The following is a 24,671-nucleotide window of genomic DNA, read 5'->3' as shown; positions in this document are numbered from 1 at the left end:
ATTAAACTCCAGATCAATAACCAGGATCATACATATATATCAACTCAAGGGAACAAAATAATTATTTAAAGGCTAAATATAAGAACCTGCAACTGGCATGTAATCCTTAATTTCATCTGGGTTTGTGGGTGACGGATGACCTTCAACTATATCAAATAATATATTCTTCTCATTTCGTTCATTCCCTATCAATGAAACCAGGCTCTCTGAGTAGATGCGAGCTTGCACGGTGGGGTCTTCATCGAAAATCTTCTTCTCCTTTTGGGTGCTTGGGTCATATATAACAACTTCTCCATCGTCATTACCCAAAAGAAATCGGTCATTTGGCCAAGGTCCTAGCATAATTACATCATGTCCAAATGGTCCAATCTTAAATTGCTTAGTCCAAGACTCATCATTACCATAGTCTTGCATAACCCATATGTCAAAAAATTTATCATGACGTGATGGTGAAGATTTTGCATATGGACAAACAATAATAGAAAGTAATCCATTATACGCTACAATTCCAAGTTGCCACACTTTCCTCCGATTTAATTCTGGAAGTTTTATCTTTCGAAATACTTCATCAACCATGCTAAAAGAAAGAATAAAGGACTTATCAACACCATCGTCATGAGCCTGCAAGTGAACATTTCCATCAACATAGGTGTCACTCCAAGATGCACATGGAACAATAACATGGGTATGATCCAGCAAAGTATCATTTAGCTTTCTCCACGAATTAGAACTTAAGCTATACACTAGAGCCAGCTGGGAGATCTCTTTTCTTTTCCTGTTCATATGAACGAGAGTTGTAAAGAAAACCACCTTATAATCGTTGGTTTTAGGATCAAAACCAAATTCAATTACTAGTATTGAGTCATAACCAGGACGAGGCGAGATAGTTGGATGATCTGGAAGAAGCTTGAATTCTCTTGATGCAACATTCACCAATGCAAAGAGATTTCCATTACTAAGGCAATATATGCCATTAAATGGACCTCTAAGAAAATTCCCTACCTTAAAACAAGTTGAAAGATTTAGCCATTGAAAAGAAATAATACCATCGGTGGTTTCGTTTAAATGAAGTAAGGTGAAATAGGACCTGGGTTTTGGAGAGTCATACTTATCACCATTATGATAGGAAACAAGAATGCAATTATTGTTGTTGTTTTTGCGTTGGAAGTGGAGGTGTTGGGTGACAAAATATGGGGTTCTCAAGTTTTGATTCCAAGATTTGCAAATACATTGGAACCGCTTTAAAGATTTCACAGGGAGTCTGCAAAGAATATCCAGCAGCACATTCAAGGGCAAGTATTTTGCCACCATTGTATACTGTACGTATCTAACTGGGACGTGTGCAATGGACCGGAGGCAAGTGGAGGCAAGCGGTGGCTGAGCGGCTGGAGGAGTCTGGAGATTGGTGCGGCACAACCATCCTCACGTTGCTTGCTTATGCTTTTATAGCATTATATTCAACCCTATTGGCACATACAATAAACAATATTAATTTCCTCTTCCAACTAGGAAACCATTCTTTTCACCAAAAACTAGGAAAGCATTTTAAACCGACTCAAGGATATGTACGTAGTGTTGTGTTTGGTTAACAACTTCACATGACCAAAATTGACCGGAATTAATTCCTTCCAGAATTGAAATACCGAATCATATATCGGGTGGTATTTCTATTCCCTGTCTTGAACGGAATCCAAATCTACTGTTGAATCGTACATGCAGCAACCACAGCCCCTTCTATACCATCCATACAATCAATCAATCATGGGTGGTATATTGTCATCTCTTGTTACATTCACACACACACATATAGAGTACTTAACATGTAGGTATACGAAGAATATGATCATGAAAAATTATTGAGTATAATCGATATACATTATAATCAGAAATTATCTTGTTTCAAAAAAAAAAAAAAAGGAAAAAAAGAAAAGAGAAGAAAGAAACACCAACAATGAGATGAGGCAGAACTTAACATCAAAGTTAAGCCCCAATAAATGTGAGATGAGGCCTTCCACGATGAGATGAGATGATAAGGCTCACACTTTAGTAATTTACAGAATTGATAAAGCCATGACAAGCTACTTTTGGCAACACAGAAAGAAATAATACTATTCTTATCAGCTCCGGGACTAAGATAGAAGACTATTCTTTGAATCTAAACCCCAACTTTACCAAATACAAAGCAAAAGCTTCACCATCACACAAGAGAAAAGTTAGAACAAATCTAATTGGCACCCACCTTTCTGTTATACATATTAAATACTTCACAAATTAAGTCCACTAATTAGATATACAAACAAAAGCTTACACTTTCCGTTAATGTTACACCACTAATAGAGTTATAAATAAACTAAATTATAATATGTGTACAAAACAAATTTACCTTAAGTGTATACACCACTTATATATATTTTTCTCACATTAGATGAAAGTTACTGGACATATATAATTATTAATATTTCCTAAACTCGTACGCGTTTTAATTTAATATAAATTTATAACACCTATTATCATCACACAATAATTTTTTATGTGTTTTTAATTTGGGTTGGTGACTTGGTGTAAGTCTATTAATGGTTACTAGTGGTAAATAAAGTCCATCTATAAAACAAACAAAAAAAAACAATAATTGTTACTAGTGGTGGGGAGAGGACAAAAGAGCAAGCGGCGATGATCAGAAGAATAGAGCCATATAGATTTCCGTGAATTGTAATAGAGAGCCACTGCTTACTCTAATACTCTCATTGGTCTCCGACAGGCGACAACGAGCGCACAGTTTTCGGTTTTCGGACAAAAACAGATACATTCACGTCAACAGTGTCAGAGTAGTTACTCGATCTATAAGACGACGCCGTTTCTTCAGACCTCTCTCTCTCTCGCTAAACCAGTAAACCACAACATTCAGAGAGAAAGAGAAAGAGAAAGAGAGAGAGATGGCGTATCCAATAGAAATTGGCGTTGCGATCGCCGTGATTCTGATTTCGGCGACGATGGAATCGGACGGTCGAGAGCTGCGACCGTCGGATCACGGGCTGGAGTACCAGGCCCCGCCGCCGGCGGGGGAGAAGTCGCCGTCGGATGTGAAGTCGTTCTTCGGAGGAGGAGGAAATTCGCCGCCGGCGTCCGACGTGGCATTGCCGAAGGCGATGAACTCGAGCGATTCCGATCCGTCGTGGTGGCACGGTGGCGTCGCCGGTGGTGGTAGAGATCACGTGAGGGACGTGTTGCTGGTGGCGAGCTTGCTTTGTGGGATTACAGGTGTCGCTCTTTTTGTGGCTTCTGCTTTTGTTTATCTCATTAAGTACCGAAAGCATAAATCTTTATCATCATCATGATGCAATTATGCCAACTCTGAATTTCTGCTCTTTAATTATTATTTTTTTTTTATGATTTTCTTGCATGTCATGTAAATAAACTGAATTAAGAGCCTAAGAGGGTGGGCGTGGAGGTCCAAATCTTATTGTTTGAGCCATTTTACTCCATTTTTTTAGGGTGTGAATGTGATTAATTAGGAAGGTTTATAGGTTTTAAAGAATATAATTTTGTGAAATATATCAAGTTGGTTTCTATTGTAATTGCACTTAAAACCATTTACATGAAATATTATCACATAATCAGCACGTAATGAGTAGATGTGGAAAATAAGTGTTTATGAGAATGCGTTCAAGATACCCTATAGTTTTTGGTGTAGTGTATTCAATTTTACTATTTATTGTTAATCGGTTAGAAGAACTTTTTAATTATTACCTAACATATTTATTGATATAAATTAGTGAAAACAATGAATAAAAAAAATTCCGGTTTCATATTCATTCAAGAAATGAAAAAAATGGCATCTAATCCTCCATATCAATTAAAGGTGGAATGAGGTTCCTAACAATGCAGAGTTGCTCTAAATTTAAAAAAAAAAAAAACAAAGATAGTAAATTGCTTAAGCTACATGTAGGTAGGTATTCTATCCATTTAGTTTTTATTTGATTACAGACTGAATCTACCACCATTTTCTTTGGGAGATTGGGAGGGTAGGTGGTTCGGGTTCTGGTTTTGGTTCGAGTTTGAATTTGGGTTTGGGTTCGGGTTCTTGTTCTTGACTATCTGGTGGTATGTATGTACCACCTATGAAGATATGATTAGTGTAAATCGATGGACATTGTCGGGTGGTATGGTTTTAATCCAGCTCACATGGTTGACTAATGAGTTAGGTTCTGGACAGTACGTATAAAGATGGACTTTAACCCGCCCATCTGTTTGATGGGGTCTTTTGTATATAAATGGTAATAATGAACAACCAAAGAAAATGCTCAATTGCGTGGAATATTTGAACAAGAATGGGATTCAGTTCTCTATTTCTTATTTGTTAACAAAAACTTTCAAGAATTGGATTCAGGCTCTTGTGAGATTCCGGTGCAGTCATCGATCACAAAATTTTCATAACCCTGTATTAGGATAGCATAAATTGAGTATTGCACATCGAAAGGCAATTTCATCCAGGTATTTTCTCTTGTAATGAATTCTTGAAACTTGAAGAGGAAGGTTCAGCAATCATAAGGGCATACATGCATTATAAGGCTTAGTCAGCAAGAGAGCAAGCAGAACAAATATGAGGTCCTTCATTTTCAATATGCATATGCCATTTATATCTTAGATTTGCACACTTAGATAGCTTTTGAGGCCTTTGGCTTTGGATGTTTAAAAATCAGGGATATTCCAGAGTTTGGTGTGGTCATTTTGTTACACATTTCATCTCTTGCTTGCAATGAGAGTATGTATGATCACCAAACCTTTAGATGTTACAGTCCCTGAGTTGATAGTGAGGAATGAGGATTAAGAAAACCAATGTGTACAAGGGGATTGTATTCTGATTTTTGTCAAAAGGGGAGAGACAACTGAATTTATATAAACAAATACAAGAGAATGGAGACAAGTGTGCGCTGTCATTCCATACAAAAAAAGAAAAAAACTCAATCAAAATTACAGATTCTTATTAAGTAAAATGGGAAGAATAATAAAATTATTTACCTATTGGTCAAGAGGCATCCACTCTAGTTCTAAATCTAGTTCACCACATTCCACATTCTGGAGCTTGAGTGACACCTCCTGTTTTACCTTCCCATCAACAATGTTAACAGTGCTATCTTCTATGAGGGCATTGTCATGTGACTTCAGCCATTTTCCAATTTGCATGTTCCCAAACATCCCTGCATCCCCAAATGCCATTGCAGATGTTATCAAAGGCTGAAGATCAACCTCTGCTTCTCCCATTATGTCATCAGCCGAGAATGTGTCATAATCAAACACCTTCTGCAACGTGACAAGCAGAAAGATTAGGTATTCCCTCCCAAGTAATACAAAATAAGCTTCTGAACATAAACCCAAAACTGGATAAATCTCACTACACTTGCAGGAGCAAGAACTACGAAGAGTATATATAACTATCTACCACGTTAAAATTGAATTGACTACACCAGCTACCACCCTCGTGAGATAGGCTGATAACCAAATCCAAGTATTAATTGGGCATATAAACTTCTTTGTTTCCTGCTGACAAACAGCTCCTATGCATCCTTTCCACAAATAATTTGATAAACCATGGGTGAAATTTCCATGTCATCAACACAAACTTTTGTAACTCTAATATCTACTAGATAGTGTCCAATGAGTGATACTGGTGACCAGAGCCACAAACTTCACGTTTAACATAGGATTAGAGGGCGCAGATGTGCACTGCTTCCGGTGATTATGAAAGAATGAGAATGTGAATGGCTAATCTACCATCAAGGTTAAACCAATCATAGTTGTATGCTTGCAAAGTAAAAGAGGACACAACTGGAAACTAGGTCTAATATGTGCATAGACAATCATATTCTGCATGTACAAGTACAAAAAAAAGGGTAGAGCAAACTGTCACATCATTAATACATGGGATATTCCTAATCTGTCAGATATAATATTTGTAAGCAGTGGCTCTCTATTACAATTCACGGAAATCTATATGGCTCTATTAATTGTAACAGAATAAAAATGAGTTATTTGTAAAGATTAAGAGGAAAAGGGCATAGATATACTTACCAACTGTAAAGGTCCATATCGCTGAGGAACAGACAACATGAGTTCCTCATTCCAGACTGGATTCAAGTTACTCTTTATTACAGTCGTCTGAATAGTCTGCATTATCACCAACATTTTCAACACCAAAGAAAGAAATGTAAGTCTGAAGTGAGTAGCAATTTGAATAATCCGATTACATATTCTTCCACAATCTATAAACATCTGATTAATTTATTTGCTTCTGCTTTAGCAGAGATCTAAGACACCAACCAACAAATTAATCTTGGTTTAATACTAGCGTAATTTCAGCTAAGTTTCAATTAAGTTCCTCGTGTATTTGGGCAATCTCTCTCTCTCTCTCTCTCTCTCCCCCCCCCCCCCCCCCCCCTTCTTCATCCCTCAAAATCCTGTTTCTCTCTCGGGACATTTTCAAAGTTTGACATGAAGCTTGAATCAACAGGTTGTCACATCTGAAGCTTAAAAGTATAGTGAACTTAAAAATTCTACATGCATGTACAATCAAGCGGATTGTGAAGCTTCAGTAACAAGGAAAAAACAAAGGTGAAAGAATGACTAACCTGCTGCCCAAGAGTCAGGATGACATAAGGATCACTTGACATCATATCTCTAATAGCTAAATTCGTGCCTTTGATCACTTTTACCTTCAATAATCCAATAAATTCTACCATGCCTTCCTGTAACCAATTTCAAAATCAAATAGACCGAAGTTATGGTATTACTTCAATTGCCAATGGTACACATCATGTACTAATTGTGTTGTTATTACTTTTTTGGCCAGGGTGTTGTTATTACTACCAACATAAACATGGACAAATAACACATGTATTGTTAAATTAGTTTATATCCCACTTTCCTAACTTATATGAACTTTCACCTTAATTCTCTAAGTACCAAATCGAAAGGCAGAGCAAAAGGTGTGACAAAATTTACCGATATCGATGAAGAATTTGAACGGAATCTGTCAATAATCTTTCTAGAAATACTTGTTTGGAGAGAGGACTTTCTAGAAGGACCTGAATTAATCCGCAAGCTAGGTTTCAGAAATTCTTGAAGCTCATACTTTGTCCTACATGAGATATTATGTAACTACTTTAAAAATCTGAAAAATGACCCAAAAATTGAATCTGCTCCATAATAGATTATAGCATTCTATATCATAACTAACCGGATGAATTTTGAACGTTCCTCATGACCGGCATCTGGTCCAGGCTTTGAATATCCTTCGGGAATAAAAGCCTCATAAATTGAGTTAGCAGAAGAATTCCCTCCAACTTCAATCATTGCATCAATTTCATCATCAGACCATTCATCCAGTGTCACTGACAAAACCTGAACATTTCAAATTCATGTTGTTCAGAACAGATATTTAATACTAATAATGCGTATGGACGGAGACATCAACCAATTAAGCAACATTTGATTGATCTGCCTGCAAGCCTAAAACAGTTCTACACTTCTACTGTGGGTGTCACTGTCAGAAAAGAAAAAAGGCAAGCCCAAACAAAATTCATTTTTTGGTAGAATAAATAAAATAAACTTCCCCAGTTTCCTTGAGGTCGGAATATATTCTTGCAACTCTCACAACCAAGGACGAAAGTTCATGTGGCATAATCAAATGAACTTCTTTGATGCAAGCAGATGGGATCAAACAGTTGTTCTCGTTCATGACGTTACACTTTCCATTTTACAAGCAGAAAAATAACATGAGCGATCAAATATTTAAAGTCAAGATGGGTGGGAGGATGCCAATCCATAACTAGTCATATGTCATGTTTTCTACCAGCATATTGTTTCCGTTATAAAAATTGAATTGGAGGCATTGATATCAGGAGCTCTTACCTTCGATACATGTGTACCAAGACTCCTGTGCACGCCGCAACATTTTAAGCATATAAAAACTCCAATATTTGCTGATCTGAAAGTGCAGTAACGAACACTTTATTTTCAAGCATCTTACAAGTTAGAAGGATATGGGAAGAAAAGTAAAATGCCCTAATAATGTTTGTTTATTTTCAGCACTCTCATCTTTAAGCTCTTGACCTTACATATGAAACAAGCACATCTCATACAGTATTGGCTTAATGCCTATACAAACACTTTCACAAAGTATATATACATTCTCAGGGTATCAAGGGGGAAAAAACTTACGCCCATTTAGGATCTGGAGCACCACAATCAGCACATTTGCGATTATCTTTTTGCATCAATAAATCTTTTAATCTTCTTTTACCTGTACAGCAACATGCATGTCATTCACTTTCTAGATTAAAGTATTAAACAAAAACACATTGTATAAGCCAGATATATACAGATGCGAAAATGCATACATTAATGTTCAAGAAGCCGTAATAATAAAGTATTACAATTCAGTGAATGGTACACATACGCACAAAATTATGATATCAATAAAGTTTTTCAGTTTATAAGACCCTACTCATAATTTTTTATCACTTCGAGTATTACAAGCATACCTGAGGTAGGCCTCCCAAGTTCCATTGGACGGTGACTCATTGCTGTCCTAATGACTTACAATCATCCACTGAATGAAGCCTATTCTTTTCAAGTAGTCTGGACAAAGTGACCTGGAAAAGGGGAAAAAAAAAAAAAAGAACCCATCTGAGCAAAAATGATGTAAAAAGCAAAACTACCCCCAAATGAAAGTCTCAAAATTTGAACTTCTTCAACATGAAGTATATTGACCATGAAAAAGAAAATAGGAAGTTAATATTGCAATTTCAGTATATTTCCTAACAAGCTAATTCTTTAGAGCTCATATTAAAGCAAATGCCCTACATATGTGAATAAAAATTTGTGTAAAAAACGATGAAATTCTGAAATTCTGGATATCACTGAGAATATGCAAAAACCGTTGATGGGTAGTTGAAAGGCAGTCTGATTGTTGAAACATCCACATCAAATTCAAACCAAAATCTATTGGTAAAGTCGAAATTGTTGGGTTTCTCATGTTCCAAATGATGAAAGCTCCAATCAAACATAATAAAACGAAATCAATGATTACAGAAACGAATTAAACTCAAATCAACAATAGAGGAATGATTGTACAATGATTAATTACAAATGATGGGTTCATTCAAAACTGATAGAAACTGCCATTAAAAGTACAAATTGGGTCCAAATCAGAGGTTCCCATGCCATTTTATAACTGCTATCATTTACATATGACCAAACATGAAAAGAACCCAATAACCCAAAAAAACAAAAAACTAACCTGATAATGAAATTATGAGATGCAGTGAAAGATCCAAGAGAGAGATAACATTTTACCAGTGGATTGAGGAATTGAGAAATGCCCTTTATAGAATGATTCTTCAAAGATAGAACCAGGTAGAGAGAGGAGGATATGATTGTTGAAAACAACTGTGTTTTTAATTTTTTTTTTTTTGGGTTTTTGTTTTTATATTTATTTATATTTATGTTTTTATTTTCCCCATAGAGGAGAGGAGGGAATGATGGGTAAGATTGATTGGAAATGAAATGATGACGGGCAGTTTACAGTTTGGAAAGACAACCACGTCACGCAGCATAATCGCGGGTTCCATATAACGACCACACTCATCTTCGCTGTATATGCAACCCGAACCCACTCTTCTGCTTCCAACTTCCAGCATAACATTGGGTCCATTGGGACATGTGAGATTTCAGGGGATTATATCAAATTTTTTCTTTAGTCTGAACTCTGAAGGGGATTATATCAATTAACAATTAACAATTTGTACACCAAATTTATTAATTATGAACTATTATTATCGCATTTATTACAAACAAATAAGATTATAAAATATAGTCATATGATTTGATGAATAAAACTTGATAAATAAGTCAAATTATTCTAACATTACTTTAAATTTTTAACCTTAACAAAATAAAATACTTAACTCTTGTCATTTTGTTATTATTTGAACGAACTTTGCATAACGCAAAATATAATCTAAAGATCTTAACAAATTGAGCTATACTTTTATCATGTGCACCTAGGTTAACATATCTGTTAGTATTAGAATTTTTGGCATTAGACCCATTCCAATAGGACGCTCACAAAAAACCTGACTTGTTACATATGAATGTTTCAAGAAATAAGAAAACTTAGCAATATGAATTTTATTGGACTGGGGTGATGATAAGACAAGACTTCTCTTATCTTTCATTCCTTTAAAGTTAAAGTGAATGAATGCTTATTGAATCTAATTGAGGAGTATATCTCTTTTTTTTATTATTACTATCAATTGTTGTCTATAATGTTCAAATTCATGACATAAAAGAAAAAACTATATGCCACTACTAAATCAAATGGCCATTGTAGGAGTATAGCTCCTTTTTGATAGAGCATAAGCTTTCCAAAATTTGAAACTCATTTCTCATAACTGAATATTAGTATGTGCATAAAATTAATTCAATCACTCATGATGTAACACCTATTATCATGATGGAATATTAGTAGAATATAGATTATGCTCTAGTTGTTTTGAATTTGTTTGTGGGTAGAATATAGAATATGCTCTAGGTATTTTTCAAAACAAGTATATGTTAGCTTTTCCTACAATTTTTTATTTTATTTTTCCAGAAGTAGAATTTGGGATATTTTTTTAAAAAGTGAAGATAAATACTACCATATCAATCCGTCTTCAACTACACTCTCAATAAAGTAGACCTCTAATGTCAAAACCTTGCATTGAATTTCTTATATATTTTACTTGATCACTCCAATTTTTTATTAAACTTTAGGTTTAAATGATTGACTTTCTAAAAACTGTTTAAATGATTTTAATTAACATTGAAAAAGTAGTGTTTTATAGAAAAGAAACATTGAAAAGTATGCATGGACACAACGCGGCTTTTAAATTGTACATAAGTTCCAACCTGACAGAGCCACAGGGGTGGCTGCCTCTGTTGACAAAGTTTATTACTTAGTATGTAGATGTACTAGATGACAATTGACACACTCAATTCACATAGGTATTATCATTTTGAAAAAAGATATTTTTCAAATATTCTAACTCTACACTTTCTTATATGGAGAAAATCTTTTATTTTTGTATATAATAATTAGTCACGTGATCAGCACGTGAAAGGGTATATATAAAAAAAAAAAAAAAAACTTTATGACATAAACCAGTGTAAAATTGAAACTTTACTAGTAATGCTGGATGATTACATGGCTTGCACTAGCCCTCTTTCAAGGATGCAATCACAGGTGACAACCCTTTCAACTGAATGTGGCAAACAAGCTCACCAACACAAGCAAGATAAGGCATCAACCAATGGTTTACACTATGCATCAACTAATGTATACACCACCAATTAATCACCATCATCACAAAGAGGTTGATGACAGGACTGAGAAGTCTATGAAATTTCATTTTCAACCCAAATGAGATGAGGATAATACCCACTATTTTATTAATTCTATGATAATTATTAAAGAAGTTACTTGAATATTTATGGATAATGATTAGAAGCTCTTAGAATAATATTATGCAGCCACCATATAATGAAGAAAGAAATAAGCATTAAAAAAAAAGATGGTGACATGAAACACATGCAGCATGCTCACTGCATTGCCACGGCAAATGTATTTTCCGAAGGCTGTTGGCCTTTCCCCTTTTTTTTTTTTAATAGTTAAACAGAAAACCTCAATGCAATTAAAGGCTGAGTTAGAATAAAAGAACCATATCTACGAAAGCACCAACCCAAGCTTGGCCACTTTCAAATCAGACTATCGCTTAACAAGTAGAAGTTAAAACCACCTAATGGCCGTTTGTGAAAGGCCATTATCTAGCTCCTAATTTTAGGCGCACGGGTGAGTGCGACTATACATAATAAAATGTCTAAGATACTAAATAGGGGCAAAAGATGAAACATCAATCAGCAGTCAAATGGTTTCTTAAATTTATTCAACAATGAGAATGGCTTGTCTCTGTTATTTAATGATACAGATGAATGCTATTGCTACTCAAGTTTCCTTATCTAAAGCTCATGAATGGGTAAACACCCCCTCACCCTCTTCCAAAAGAAAAAAAAAAAAAAAAGCATAACCTAACATGGGAAACTTCGCCATTTTCTTAAAGAAAGACATGAATGAGTTCTGCAACTATTCATTCTCAGTAGACTTCAACATGCCATTGCTTGTTCTTTTTCAGTTGTGAGAGCTTCTCTTCCCAACTTTCCCCTCTTTCATCAGCAACCCTCTTCAAGGTTTCTTGAATCCCAGGCATCATTCCCTTGAGCCCACAGAAATAGATGTGGGCCCCATTGTCCAAGAGTTTAAAGATCTCATCACTGTACTCTTCAATTTTATCCTGAACATACATCTTTCCGCCTTTCTTGTTCTTTTGTTCTCTACTAAGTGCTATGTCGTATCGGAAATTATCGGGGTAGTCCTTCAGATACTTGGTGAATTCTTCATCATAGAGGAGACTATCAGTATTGGCCACCCCAAGGAATAGCCAAGCAAGGCCACCAAACTTGAATGTGGGAACATTTTCCATGAACATACGACGAAGGTAACCTCTGTATGGAGCAACACCAGTGCCAGTGGCAATCATAATGTGGGTGGCATTTGGGTTGTCTTCAGGCAAAAGCATGATCTTGCCAGAGGGTCCTGCCATATTAGTATTTATACGTAAATTAACTATACAAATGGAATGCATTCCTGCCATAAGGAATGCATGTTGTCTACCAATAACAGTGGACCAAACCAATTTATAAGACATACTAACGAATCAAGCCAAATGTGATAAAAGGGGGGGGGGAGGAGGTAGAGAAAAAGAATATACAAATGATTGATTTTTACCTACTAAATGGCCATACAAACTCACACAAGTGGACATTTGAAGGCAATCTTTTAGGAAGAAACAAAAGGGAAGAGCAGATGAGCTTGGCCAACAGCCACAGGCCAACCCTCGAAGGCAAAAGCCAACTCTGAAGACAAGGTCAACCCAAAAATAAGGCTCAAGCCCAACCATTCTATTAGGAGGGCTAGGCTAGACTAATCCACTAACAAGCTAAGACCAGGCTGAGACCCGCACAGTTGAGATACAGCCCACCTGGGCCGTGAGGCAAGGGGTTTTGGCTCAGGCTAAACTTAATAAAGAAAATCCTAATGATCCCTGAATAGTAGACTCTTACCTGTGATCTTAATTTTATCTCCAGGTTTGGAGTTGCATAAAAAGTTGCTGCACACACCATTCTTGGAAGGATCCTCCTTTCCTGTCTCTGGGTCATAATAGACAGCACGTCGGACACACAAACTGGTTGTCTTGCCATCAAAAAAGTCTCCATACCTTGAGGATGCAATTGAGTAAAGACGGACATTGTGTGGAGCCCCAGGTTTCTTTGGATTTTCACCCTGTTATTCAAGTATATAACAATTAGATACTACAAATGGGGAATTTAGTGTGAAGATGGATTTATTAACGTGCCAATAACATGGTTCAGAATTATGTGGCTAAAAAGAAGAGATGACACAACAGAAAATAGGGCTGAAACTACAATTATATCATAATCCTCTTAACTTTCAAATCCTAGCTGCAACAAATATCCATAGGCAAGGTGAAAGTGAGTATAGCATTACAATATAATATCTACTAATCATGATTGGTTTACAAAGACAACCTAAGTGAACTCGTCAAAGAATTTTATTGGCCAAAATTCATGCAACTTTTGTTGAAGACATAACTTTATGTAATCAGTTACTTACAGGAGGAATTATACCATAACTCTGTCCTTCCCAGTAGGGAACATTACCACCATGATCAATTACAATATGGCAAGTCTCTCCAGGAGCCTTTGGGCCTACAACTCCCTCAACAGAAAGAATGGTCGCTGTATAAGGTTCCTTATTCTTGTATAAGTGTAATGGGGGCTCACTAGCTTCTTCAAGTTGTAAAGGAGATACAGCAACTTTTGGTACATTTGCTTGTTGCACTGACATGCATACTATGCGCTGAGATCTCAGCTGCCCATTCTTTATTTTTAAGTCCAAAGGTAAAACAGGCGCCCATGATTTATCATTAAAGTTTACACTTTGTGCCTGCAGAAAAATTACGGACAGTTTCAATGAGAAATTATTAACTGAATAAACCACAAAGCAGGTTAAATTTGTATATAATTATCAGGTAAACTTAAATATCATACTAATTAAGACCATAGGACTTTAGTTTAAGGTGTAGCACTGTAAAATTAATCAGATGAAATAAGCCTACAGCAGGTGATATGTGATAAGAGTTCAGAAACTGAGTATTACTAGATTTATTTCAATTGCAAACATATCCTCATAAGCTAGAAGAAATCCTTTTAATACAATTTAACGTTCAACACATTTACAAATAATTAGATTTATTTTAACTTGCAAGTTGAAGCAACAACTATCTTTTCAAAAATCATTACCAAATGACAACTTTTTAAAGCACCAATAGATTCGACCAAAAAAAGCACCAATAGAGCATCGCCGCCAACACATTTGAAGTCAATAGCTACAATTGTTTGTACTTTTGAAACTAAACGTTTTATGTTACACTGCCCACTAAAATGCTGATTACTTAAATTTTGGATCCTCCACTAAATATGAAAAAATCAAATCTTGGAACTTTTCGTTCTCCATACACTATTTGAAATCCTCAAGATTCCGAAGCCACAGTGTAGAGCAAGTGCAACTAAACAAGACTTGATCATGTGCCCAATGAAAAAGCAAACACAGCTACACGAAACTAATAACACCCAAAAAGAAAAAATAAATAAAAAATCAGACCTTGAACAGAGATCTTCTGAGAGAGAAATCACTTCCAACAGGAACAGTAAGTGAAGCCTGCAAGAAAATCATCAACACCCAATAACAAAAACAGCATAATTAATCAAATATCTACTATTTGGCAACTGGGTAAGCATAAAAGGACTGAAAGCCTCGTTTTTTCTTCCGTTTTCTCGGGAACCAAACAAGGGTAGAAATTGAAAGACCCGAATCTGAAATGGGGGCATACCTGAGAGAGAGCGAAATGAGACATGATTGGATCAAGAATGGTTTCAGAGGGCTTTGGGGTGACGTGAGGAGTTAATATAGGGGTTGGGGGACTGGGATCAATGGATCATGCAGAAATACAAGTAGAAGAGTAGTTGGGCCAAGTGATCCTTCGGAGTGCTCCAAAGGACGGGTTTTGCTTTGCCTTTGGCTCCTCGGACTTCCTCACTGTGCTGCTCATGTAATTCTATATTGACAAGTGGCGTACTGATTTATATTCTCTCTGGTATATAATTAATAATTGGGCAAATTACACAAAAGTATCTCAATTAACTACCATATTTCACTTCAGTACTCCAATAAATAAAAAGTTGTTCAGAGGTACCTCAATTACTGATTTTGCACACCCAATACCTCCGTCAACTATTCCGTTAGGGAAGCCGTTAATTGTCCACGTGGCACATTGACATACTTTTAAAAAAATGTTACTTGGAAAAAAAATAATAAAAAATGAAATAAACTTTAAAAACTAAAATAATGATTTTTAAAAACTAAAAAAAAATAAAAACACAATAATTAAATAAAAACAAAACAAAAAAATAAAGAAAAAATGGAGCACCCCTCCCTCCGAGACCTACCCAACCCAACCACCCACCCCTTCGACCCCAGCCACCTTGTCGCCGACCCCAACCACCACGCCGCCAACCCACCTGGCCACCCACCCTCTCTTTCCCCGCCCCTCTCATCTCTCTCTCTCTCTTTCCCTGAAACCCCAGCCCCGAGCCCTCCTCCCCCGCGTTGGCCACCCAATTCAGTGACCCACCATCAAACAAAAAGATAGGCAAGGCTGGGTGTGGCAAAGCTGGGAGCGACTAGGCGTGGCAAGGCTCGGCGTGGCTTGTTGGGGTAAGGCTGGGCGCGGCGAGCAGATATGGGCAAGGCGGGGCTAGGGCTGAGGCTTGGTGAGGGGGCTTGGCTGGGCGAGGAAGGGAGGGGTGGGGCTAGATTCAGTTCTCATACTTCAATTTGGTCCCTCCGATTTGTAGCCATGGTTGGAGGTGTTTGCAGAAGAAGAAGATAAAGAGGGAGGAGGGCTCGACGCTGGTTAATTGGGGTGGCCGACGCGATCTACAGTGAAGGTGGTGGGGAAGGGAAGGGGAGGGGTGAAGCTGGTGGTTGTAGAGGGGGAGGGAGGTGGGTGGGTTGGGTGGCCGACAAAGGGAGGCGAAGGGAGAAAGGATCGGGGATGCGAGGTTGTTGGGTTTTTTTTTTTTTTTAAGTTTTCTTAATCATTATTATTTTTTTTTTTTGTCCACATGACATTTTTTTAAAACTATGTCAGCACGCCACATAGGCAGTTAATGGTCCTCAGACAGAAAAGTTTACAAAGGTACCTGGGTGTGCAAAATCAATAATTGAAGTACCTCTAATCAACTTTTTTTTATTGGGGTTCTCAAGTGAAATAGGGTGGTTAATTGAGGTACTTTTATGTAATTTGCCCTTAATAATTCTATATTGAATCAGTTGATGTGTTATGGTATGTTCTTATATTAGTAATATGTAGATTTTTGTTTGTCAATTTAACCCATGAAGTAGATTATATAACTTTTTGTTATAAATAAAAATATAAGTAATCATTAAAGGTATTTTTCAATAAAAAAATCAAATATAATAATTTAGATGATAAGACTATAAGAGTAATGTTGGAAGTTCTAAATTTTTTTTATGTAAAAGTGCCTCCCTTCCTTTCACTCTCCTTTCTCAACATCCACGTGGTATAATTATTCTACATATTATAATAAGAATGTATGACGAGTTTATATTAATAAGATATAATATCAATAATAGTATTTATATTATAGCATGTGGCTGTATTACACTTATACATAATAATTTCTTATATGAAAAAATTATTGTGTATATATGTACTATTAATATATGATATAACCAATACATGTGTTATAATATGAGGAAGAAGATACAAACTCTAAATTTTTTTAAAATTTGTTTAGTTTAGATATTTAAGTAAAGAGGTATGATTATTGTTAAAAAATTGTTAGAACTTGGAGTGCACTATCAAATTTTGGGGCCGGTAATAAATTTCGCAACATGAAATGGTAGGAATGATGTCAAACTGTGCCTATAAAGTACAAACTCACCGTATGGCCCAAAAATATTTTTGAATAAACTATACCATATGGCCCAAGAATAAGATCCAAGCCATGAAAAATATTAGGCCAAACAATCATAGTCAGACTTTAACCCGAGCCCAAAAGGAATTAAACTTTTTTATTTATCAAAAACTGTCGTTTATGAAAAATACTGTACTTCATGTCTCGAGTTGTGTATACTTAAACTTAGGACTATAATAATGTGTGCAACATGCCTCGGGTCGAGTTTAATATGTTAAGATCAAATTTAGAATACAAATTAATAATTAGTAATTGTTACAATCGGAGAGATCTAAATTCGAATATCCAATTTTCCGATAAAAAATATAAAGAAAAATTAAAATTTAGTCATTCTAACATTTTTTATTTAAAAAAAAAACTTAATGACTTAAAAAAAAAAAAATTTATTTTTCTAAATAAAATTTTTTGACCATTGTCTTGTTAAAGACACATGTCATTATTTTTTTATTTTTTGAGAATATAGAGTACAGATTAACCTCATACCTTCTTAGAATATAGAATGAGATTTTGTGGAGGCTGCATATTTGGTTTTAACTCTAAAATTTCGGGCGGACAAACCAAATATAAAGCTGACAAACCAAGGCTTGACGAAAAAGTAAAAATACCTGCTGAACACTCGAAAATAGTCATCGACCGCTCAGCACCTGGTATCTATGAAAAAAATAAAAAATAATAGATCAATATTATATAACATGAAATAATTATAATATAGGTCAATTGATTTTAACTACTAAATTTCAATAACTTTTTAGTTTAAGTACCAAAATTAAATAGTATTTTAGATTAGGCACTAGTTGAAAAGTCAAACAAATTAATAAAGTAAAAGGTATTATAATTTACAAATATTACATCACATGCCACTACAATAAAAAAATAAAAAAAATATTACATCACAAATATTACATTAATTTATACTATATTATATTAAAAAAAATCAATCCAGTCATAACTTAACTGTGACTGTCTTAGTAAATTGAAATAGACAACTCACACTACTATACTATATATTATTTTGAGTAAAAGTATTGTTTTGACCTCTATTTATACTATATTGTAGTATAATTTATCTAAAAAAAATTCAACTAAGTCACAACTTAACTGTGACTGTCTCACAACTTAGATGTGATTGTCGTTCAGTCACAACTAAATTTGAAGTTGTGAGTGTCGTACAGTCACAACTAAATGTGAAGTTGAGACTACATTAGCAAATTTTCAAGATAATATAAAAGCTTCAAGGTCAATTTTGTCAAAACCTTATAAATTTTAACTAACACACATCATATGTGGGCCAAAGGATAAAAATGTCAAATGGAAAAGTATCAAATCAAAGTGGTCAACATATTTGTAACCTATTCTAAAAAACTACATTTAAATTTAATAATTTAATTGAAATATTATATGGTCTTCATGCTATACCAAAAAATTATTAAAACTTAATATTTAATCCTAATTTTCTATTATAATATTATTAAATTTTAGTTAAAATTTTAAAATCATAAGAGTTTAGTTAATAAATTATAAAATTAAAAGATTTATATGAAAGTCTCCCAAAATATATATCGAGGATAAAGGGCTGGACAGATTGAAAGAGGGTTGGGCTTGGTCTATCTTTCAACCCACCCAAGCAATCGAGTTGCCACTAAATTTTTCATGAGGCATGTCTCGATGGGGCATCCTCATATGATGTGGGTCTCACCTTATGTGAGAGATGCCACGCATGCCCATGGAAGAGTCTCTCACCAGTTGCAGTTCTATTACGCTGTCTGCGGTTGCCACGTTGCAAAGAGGAAAGTAGCAGAGCCCAGTCATGCGCAGCCGTGGACCCCACGTGCGGGTGCTCTGCTGAAAACAGAAATCAAGCTTAGCGGTCACTTTCAATCCGGTCCGCTCACCGCGTAGGCCCCAGAGGGAGAATTCCTGGTCCAGATTTTCCCCCGGTCAGCACATTCCCCTGCCCGAAACGGCCTCTGAATCTCAACGGTTCGGATCTCTTCCACGCGAGACAAACTGCTCGACACTTAACCCATCAAAAGCTTCCGAAAAAATGAAAATAAAAATAAAAAAGAAACTCTGTGCGTTTATGGTTGAAAATAGGCATGCAGTGGAAGTAAACATGGTGAAAGAGGAATTCTAATTCCGTACGGATGCTGTTTCCGAAAACTTTATCTGAATCTTGCAGGAGAAGAATCAACCCACTTCAGTAGGAACAAGAAGAGCTACCAGAAAAAAAAAAGGGTAAATTTCCCAACTCTAAACCCTAGTTTTGCTCTGTAATTGATTTGCCCAACCAATTATGGGAATTTTTCAATTAGTGTATACGAGGGGAATTGGATTAAAGTGGGGATTTTTTTTTGTTCAATTGGTGTGTATGAGCTGATTGAGTTACTTTTCTGAGTTTTGAGCTAATTTTGTTGGTCTTTGCAGAGTTGATTGAGCTGATTTTTTTGGTTTGATTGACAGATTGAATTTATTAAGTTTATATTTCTGGTTTCACTTGATTATGGGATTGGGGTTGTAGGTGAACTAGAATTCCCTATTAGTTGGGTTGGAAATGAATGAGATTTGAGACTAACGGGTTCACTTTCTGCTTCGTACACTCTGAGTCAATCTTTTAGGAATAATTACAATACAATGCTTACTTTTGACTACCCAGAAATGAGGTGAAAGGGGAATGGAATCTGGCTGGTGGGTTTGTGTTTTTAGATTTTGAAAAATTGTAAGCTTGCAAAGCCATTCTACTTTACAAATTCAGAAACAAAGATATTCACTTTTAGGCTTAATGCACATTGATCAATTTTTGACTTTTTTCATTGTTATGACGAATAAGTTTTCCGTTCTCTATAATTATCTACATAAATGAAATATTAAATTTGAAAAGCTATGGTTAAGTACTTTTTTATCACTGTTTGTTAAATGTGCTATTGACAAATATTTTTCAGTTTGAAACTAAATCCTATATTCCTATATACTAGTTCCTCTATGTTGACCTTATCCTTAAGATATGGAGTGTACCTTAATGCCGTGTCGGGATAATGTTTTGTACTCCTAAAGCATCATTGGATGGTCTTCCCTTCTACTTATCACTAGTATGAAAATAACAGAATTAATCATTTATTTTAGAGTGCTTTTATTTCCTTTGTCATCCTGTTTCTTGTAAATGCAACTCAAAAGCTGAGTATTGTGATGAGATGATCAATGGGTTTATTCACGTGAGTGATCTTTAAGTACTCCATGTAATTGTTTCAATTGCAAATTTATTATATGCTTATACCCTCACTTTGATCCTTAAGATAGAAAGAAAGAAGCATATAACTTCAACTTTTGAAACACATTAAATATTATGTGTTTGAAAGCATAGACCATGTTAGACAGTTTATATTTCATAACACTATTTGAAACTAGAAAATTTTGTAGCTTGTGCAAGAGATATACATAGTTGCAAACCAGGGTAATCTTATCTTTGTAATAATCTTGTTGGATAGTGTTCCTTCAGATGGTATTATTCACCAGACTATGCTAATCTCGTGGCCTGGGTAGCTCCTCATTCCTTAACCCGAGCTATTCTGATTTTGCAGCTACATATTGTTTTGGGATTCTCCGCATACGACATCCTCATGACTTCATCTGTGCATGATCATTCTGGTATGTTTTTCAAAAAGTATTGATATCATCATATGATACCTTTTAGTAATTCAGTTTGTTTTCAGATTTTCAGTAAATAAATAAGATTCTAAAACCACTTGTGTTTCTGGCATTTATTTGAGATGGAATAATTAATGTGTGACAAGAAATGGAATTGCTTCTTGTTTGGTTCTTCTGCTTCTTTGATTTGAGAATGGTGTCCTTTTTGTATTAGATTGGCTAAAGTAATAATTCTCGTGGTGAAATAAACATCTGTTTACCTATGTCATACCTAAAACCAAGCCCATTTCTGATGCTTAAGTTGAAATCTAAGTTTAAATTTAGCAAGATCTGTTTCAGATCCAACCATCGACTTTCTTTGTGGTTCCTCATTTTGATTTGTGGTTTACATAATTTACTATCTCAGTAATAGCCTGTTTCTCCTGTCATTTAAGGTGGGCCCTCAGCAAGGCTCTACCTTGCGAGAAAAGTATTTTCCTTGGATAATTTCCTTGGTTGTTTTAGCCTTTTAGGCAGCTTTAGGACTGTCTGTGGTAATGCTGTTTTATGATGTTGCGATGAAATGCTTCATATGTTTCTCCTGTGCTACGGCAAGAATCAATGTAGTGATGTAGGATTAACTAGACTTTCCTCATATTTCTGGTTTATAGCACTGAAGTCCATAGGCTTAGTTCTTTGTTACTTAATTAATTTATTTAGTTATTCGTTTTGGTTTTTATTTCCTTTTGTGAGGTTTCGCATCATGGGTTAACTGTTTTGTCCTTTCTTGAATGCGATGTTATATACTTTACAATATTGGTTGCACAGATAATAGTGAATCTGATGACCAGCAAAAGCATTCAGAGTCTCAAATTCATTCTTCCTCTCCTGCAACTGGAATGTCTTATCCTGGAATTCCAACCCCAAATATTCAGTATGCAGCCCCTCCACAGATTGGAGCAGGACATACAGTGGTACAATCTTATTTGTTTAATCTGAAAATTTCAAGATGCATTTTCTTCTGAAAACAACTTTATGATGTTGTGTTTTCCAAGGTAGTTAGACAGTTTATATGTGGTTGGGTCTCCTAAATCTTGACCTTTTCTACATAGAGAGATTTATGTTTGGTAAGGGAAAAAAGGGATGGAGGGGTATGGAAGGAAGAGTTTCAAATGGGTATGGAAGGAAGAGTTTCAAATTGGTTAGTAGAAGGGGAAGTATAGTGAAGAGGAAAGGTGAGGAGGGAATAGTCCTCTCCAGGCCCACGCAAATCTTTAGTTGGATTTAGTTTGGGGCTCAATCTTTAGTAAAAGTTACAACAATACATTTTTGTCCCCATCCCTTCTACCAAACAAGAGGAAGGAAAAATCTTCTTCTCTCCTTTTATCTTTCCTATATGATTTACCGTCTACTTACTTTTGCAACCTTCCATCCCAACATATTGTTAGTGAAACTATTGGTATTTTTTAAAAGCATTCTTAGTATCACTGGAAGTTGCTTCTTCTCAAGCTAATTTTTATGCAGTAGTTTGTTCTGCATTCGTAATGTAATTGCTTTAGATATATCTTACGAGGTCCTATTCACTTGCATTAATTATCTTAGGAAATCATATATGATCTCTTATAAATAGTTGACACAGATTTTGAAATGAACAATATCCTAGGGTGGGTGGTGGTATCTCGAGTTCTCTTCTGTAGGCCTTGTTTGGACAAATTGGTTAAGTGAAGTGCTTCTATTTCTTAATAATTTGACATCCTCTTGCTTGAATGTTCTGCTACTACCCCATTGAATGTACAACTAAGAGAGCTGGAAAACACAAATAATTTATCTTATGTACCTAATTTAATTTCAAAAAGTTTTGATACATTATCCTTGGCTTGTCTAATTGAAGGCCCCAGCAGCTTACCCATATCCAGACCCTTACTACAGAAGCATCTTTGCTCCCTATGATACACAGCCATATCCTCCACAGCCCTATGGGGGGCAGCCAACGGTATTTGTTCCCCTTTTCATTTGGATATCATTTCTTGAGAACTTGGTTTTTTGCTTATGAACTTGAAATTTAAGGTTACTGAATGTGTATTCATTTCAGGTCCATCTTCAGTTAATGGGAATTCAGCAAGCTGGAGTTCCGTTGCCATCAGATGCTGTTGAGGAACCTGTGTTTGTAAATGCAAAACAATATCATGGCATCTTGCGACGTCGGCAATCTCGTGCTAAAGCAGAATCGGAAAATAAAGCTCTAAAATCTCGGAAGGTAATATTGTGGACTGCTAATCACTTGCATCTCATGTTCAATGAAATGTTGTGGTAGGCTTCATTTATTCATTGGCACTTCAAACTACTCTTGCAGCCCTACTTGCATGAATCTCGACACTTGCATGCATTAAGAAGAGCTAGAGGATGTGGGGGTCGGTTTCTTAATGCAAAGAAAGATGAGAACCAACAGAATGAAATGACGTCGGGCGACAATTCACAGCCAAATATCAATTTGAACTCTGATAAAAATGGGCTTGCTTCCTCAGAGGGAACATCCTAATTACTTCAAAAGTAATTGCAGCGCACTCGAGGGGCAGCCTCGTTAGTCTCAGTAGTGCTTCTTCATGGTTCTTCACTTAAAGCTCATTACCATGTATAGGTTCTTCAGTAGTAGGCTTGTAGGGAAGGTTGCAAAAGACATTGCAGGCAGTCTTGTTGAAGCGCAGTGATATAACCTTCTCCCCAGTGGGTTTCTTTTGAGCCTTGCTCTTCTTTTTTTCCCCAAGAGGGTGATGGTTAAGTTTGCTGTGTACGGTCATATCTTTGCACTTAACCTGTTGTGAGGTTGGAAACTTGTCTGACAAAAATTAGAGTCCTGTTGTTTGGTTTGATAATGTTTTGTTAGATTGGCAAAGGTTAGGTTGGCTGCTGTTATGTAGTATCAGTTTCTATTCGATTGTTATGAACTGAGACAATAATAAGTTGAATGGTTAATGGAATTGGTGTTGATTCTAGAGGTGATTTGTCATTAGCACCATGCTCTGTTTGAAAATATGAGTGCAATTTTCATTGGGAAGTTCAATGGGATCGGCAAACTCAAATAGACTGCCTTTGTGCTGATTAACTCTCTCAAAATCCAATGTCTCATATGAAGAAATGAGTTTAAGATTCACAAAATCCGATTCTGGGAAACAAACAAACAAACACAATTATCTTTTCAAAACATTGACATTCTGTTTTGAATAATTACCTAACTAGCATTTTCACCATTTCTATTACTCTTTTTTGAAATTATTAATATAATAATTAATTGTACAAATTCAATTCATTTTTGTTAGTTTCTTTCATTAGCTTGGGGAAATCAATAAGTTGCTGTCAAAGTTGACGATTGTCAATGATTCTGACTTCATTCAAACAAACATAATTCCTCTTACCTCTCATTTATCTCTTTCATCTTTCAACGTATGACCATTACCTTTTTTTGTTTTTTGTTTTTGTTTTACATTATCTGATTCCCAATGTTTCTACCACAAAATCATTTCGATGGTTGTCTAAATTTCTAACGTCATTTGAAATTGTCTTTTATGGACGGCATGATCTTTTCACCTCTTATACGAGATTTGGGTTGTTGGGTATTGATTGGACAACTAGCACAAGTAAAATATGGATCGAGATGGACTTGTTTTTGTTGGTGTTCTCATGTCCAATGATGCCACTTTAAACTCATTTATGACCAAGAACAGAACAATGCAATTTAACCAAACAAAATTTTATCAAAAACAAACAAAGAAAAAAAAAAGAATAAATTTTTCTGCACTATATGTAGATAATCCTCA

The 24,671-nt window shown here is 35.5% G+C and overlaps 5 protein-coding genes across 7 annotated transcripts; 2 read left to right on the top strand and 3 right to left on the bottom strand.

Annotated features, from left to right (window-relative positions):
- Positions 1–537: 537 nt before the first annotated feature.
- Positions 538–1,311, bottom strand: LOC147297226 (putative F-box protein At1g50870; the record flags this gene model as incomplete). Its single annotated transcript, XM_086230063.1, has 1 exon — positions 538–1,311. A coding segment is annotated over exon 1 (774 nt), but the record flags the coding sequence as incomplete, so codon positions are not given.
- Positions 1,312–2,650: 1,339 nt separating this feature from the next.
- LOC147297225 (GATA zinc finger protein) lies at positions 2,651–3,472 on the top strand. Its single transcript, XM_086252704.1, has one exon. The coding sequence runs from the start codon at positions 2,934–2,936 to the stop codon at positions 3,333–3,335; it is 402 nt and encodes a 133-aa protein (XP_086108830.1). The 5' UTR covers positions 2,651–2,933; the 3' UTR covers positions 3,336–3,472.
- Positions 3,473–4,879: 1,407 nt separating this feature from the next.
- Positions 4,880–9,658, bottom strand: LOC147297224 (ADP-ribosylation factor GTPase-activating protein AGD12-like). Of its 3 annotated transcripts, none has more exons than XM_086252699.1 (9): positions 9,355–9,658; positions 8,541–8,651; positions 8,218–8,299; positions 7,909–7,984; positions 7,235–7,398; positions 7,000–7,135; positions 6,627–6,743; positions 6,070–6,165; positions 4,880–5,298 (listed from the first exon to the last, which is right to left on the bottom strand). In XM_086252699.1, the coding sequence occupies exons 2-9, from the start codon at positions 8,578–8,580 to the stop codon at positions 5,020–5,022; spliced, it is 990 nt and encodes a 329-aa protein (XP_086108825.1). In that variant the 5' UTR covers positions 8,581–8,651; positions 9,355–9,658; the 3' UTR covers positions 4,880–5,019. The 3 variants fall into 3 exon arrangements, with proteins under 3 accessions (XP_086108825.1, XP_086108821.1, XP_086108813.1); XM_086252695.1 differs by having other exon boundaries at positions 4,880–5,301; positions 9,299–9,643; XM_086252687.1 differs by having other exon boundaries at positions 4,880–5,301; positions 9,355–9,642.
- Positions 9,659–11,941: 2,283 nt separating this feature from the next.
- RFNR2 (root FNR 2) lies at positions 11,942–15,288 on the bottom strand. The gene is made up of 5 exons (XM_086240806.1): positions 15,066–15,288; positions 14,837–14,893; positions 13,787–14,119; positions 13,216–13,435; positions 11,942–12,688 (listed from the first exon to the last, which is right to left on the bottom strand). Exons 1-5 carry the CDS (start codon positions 15,087–15,089, stop codon positions 12,189–12,191), a joined length of 1,134 nt encoding a protein of 377 aa, XP_086096932.1. The 5' UTR covers positions 15,090–15,288; the 3' UTR covers positions 11,942–12,188.
- A 4,008-nt stretch (positions 15,289–19,296) lies between these two features.
- NF-YA7 (nuclear factor Y, subunit A7) lies at positions 19,297–23,849 on the top strand. The gene is made up of 6 exons (XM_086229539.1): positions 19,297–19,470; positions 20,811–20,877; positions 21,685–21,830; positions 22,748–22,849; positions 22,949–23,113; positions 23,210–23,849. The coding sequence occupies exons 2-6, from the start codon at positions 20,850–20,852 to the stop codon at positions 23,393–23,395; spliced, it is 627 nt and encodes a 208-aa protein (XP_086085665.1). The 5' UTR covers positions 19,297–19,470; positions 20,811–20,849; the 3' UTR covers positions 23,396–23,849.
- Positions 23,850–24,671: the final 822 nt, after the last annotated feature.

The sequence above is a fragment of the Dryas octopetala genome, chromosome 1 (genome assembly GCF_963921425.1).
Source record: "Dryas octopetala chromosome 1, drDryOcto1.1, whole genome shotgun sequence".
Classification (NCBI taxonomy): Eukaryota; Viridiplantae; Streptophyta; class Magnoliopsida; order Rosales; family Rosaceae; genus Dryas; species Dryas octopetala.
Note: the sequence above shows the minus strand (reverse complement) of the source record. Positions and strands in the feature narration are given on the sequence as shown.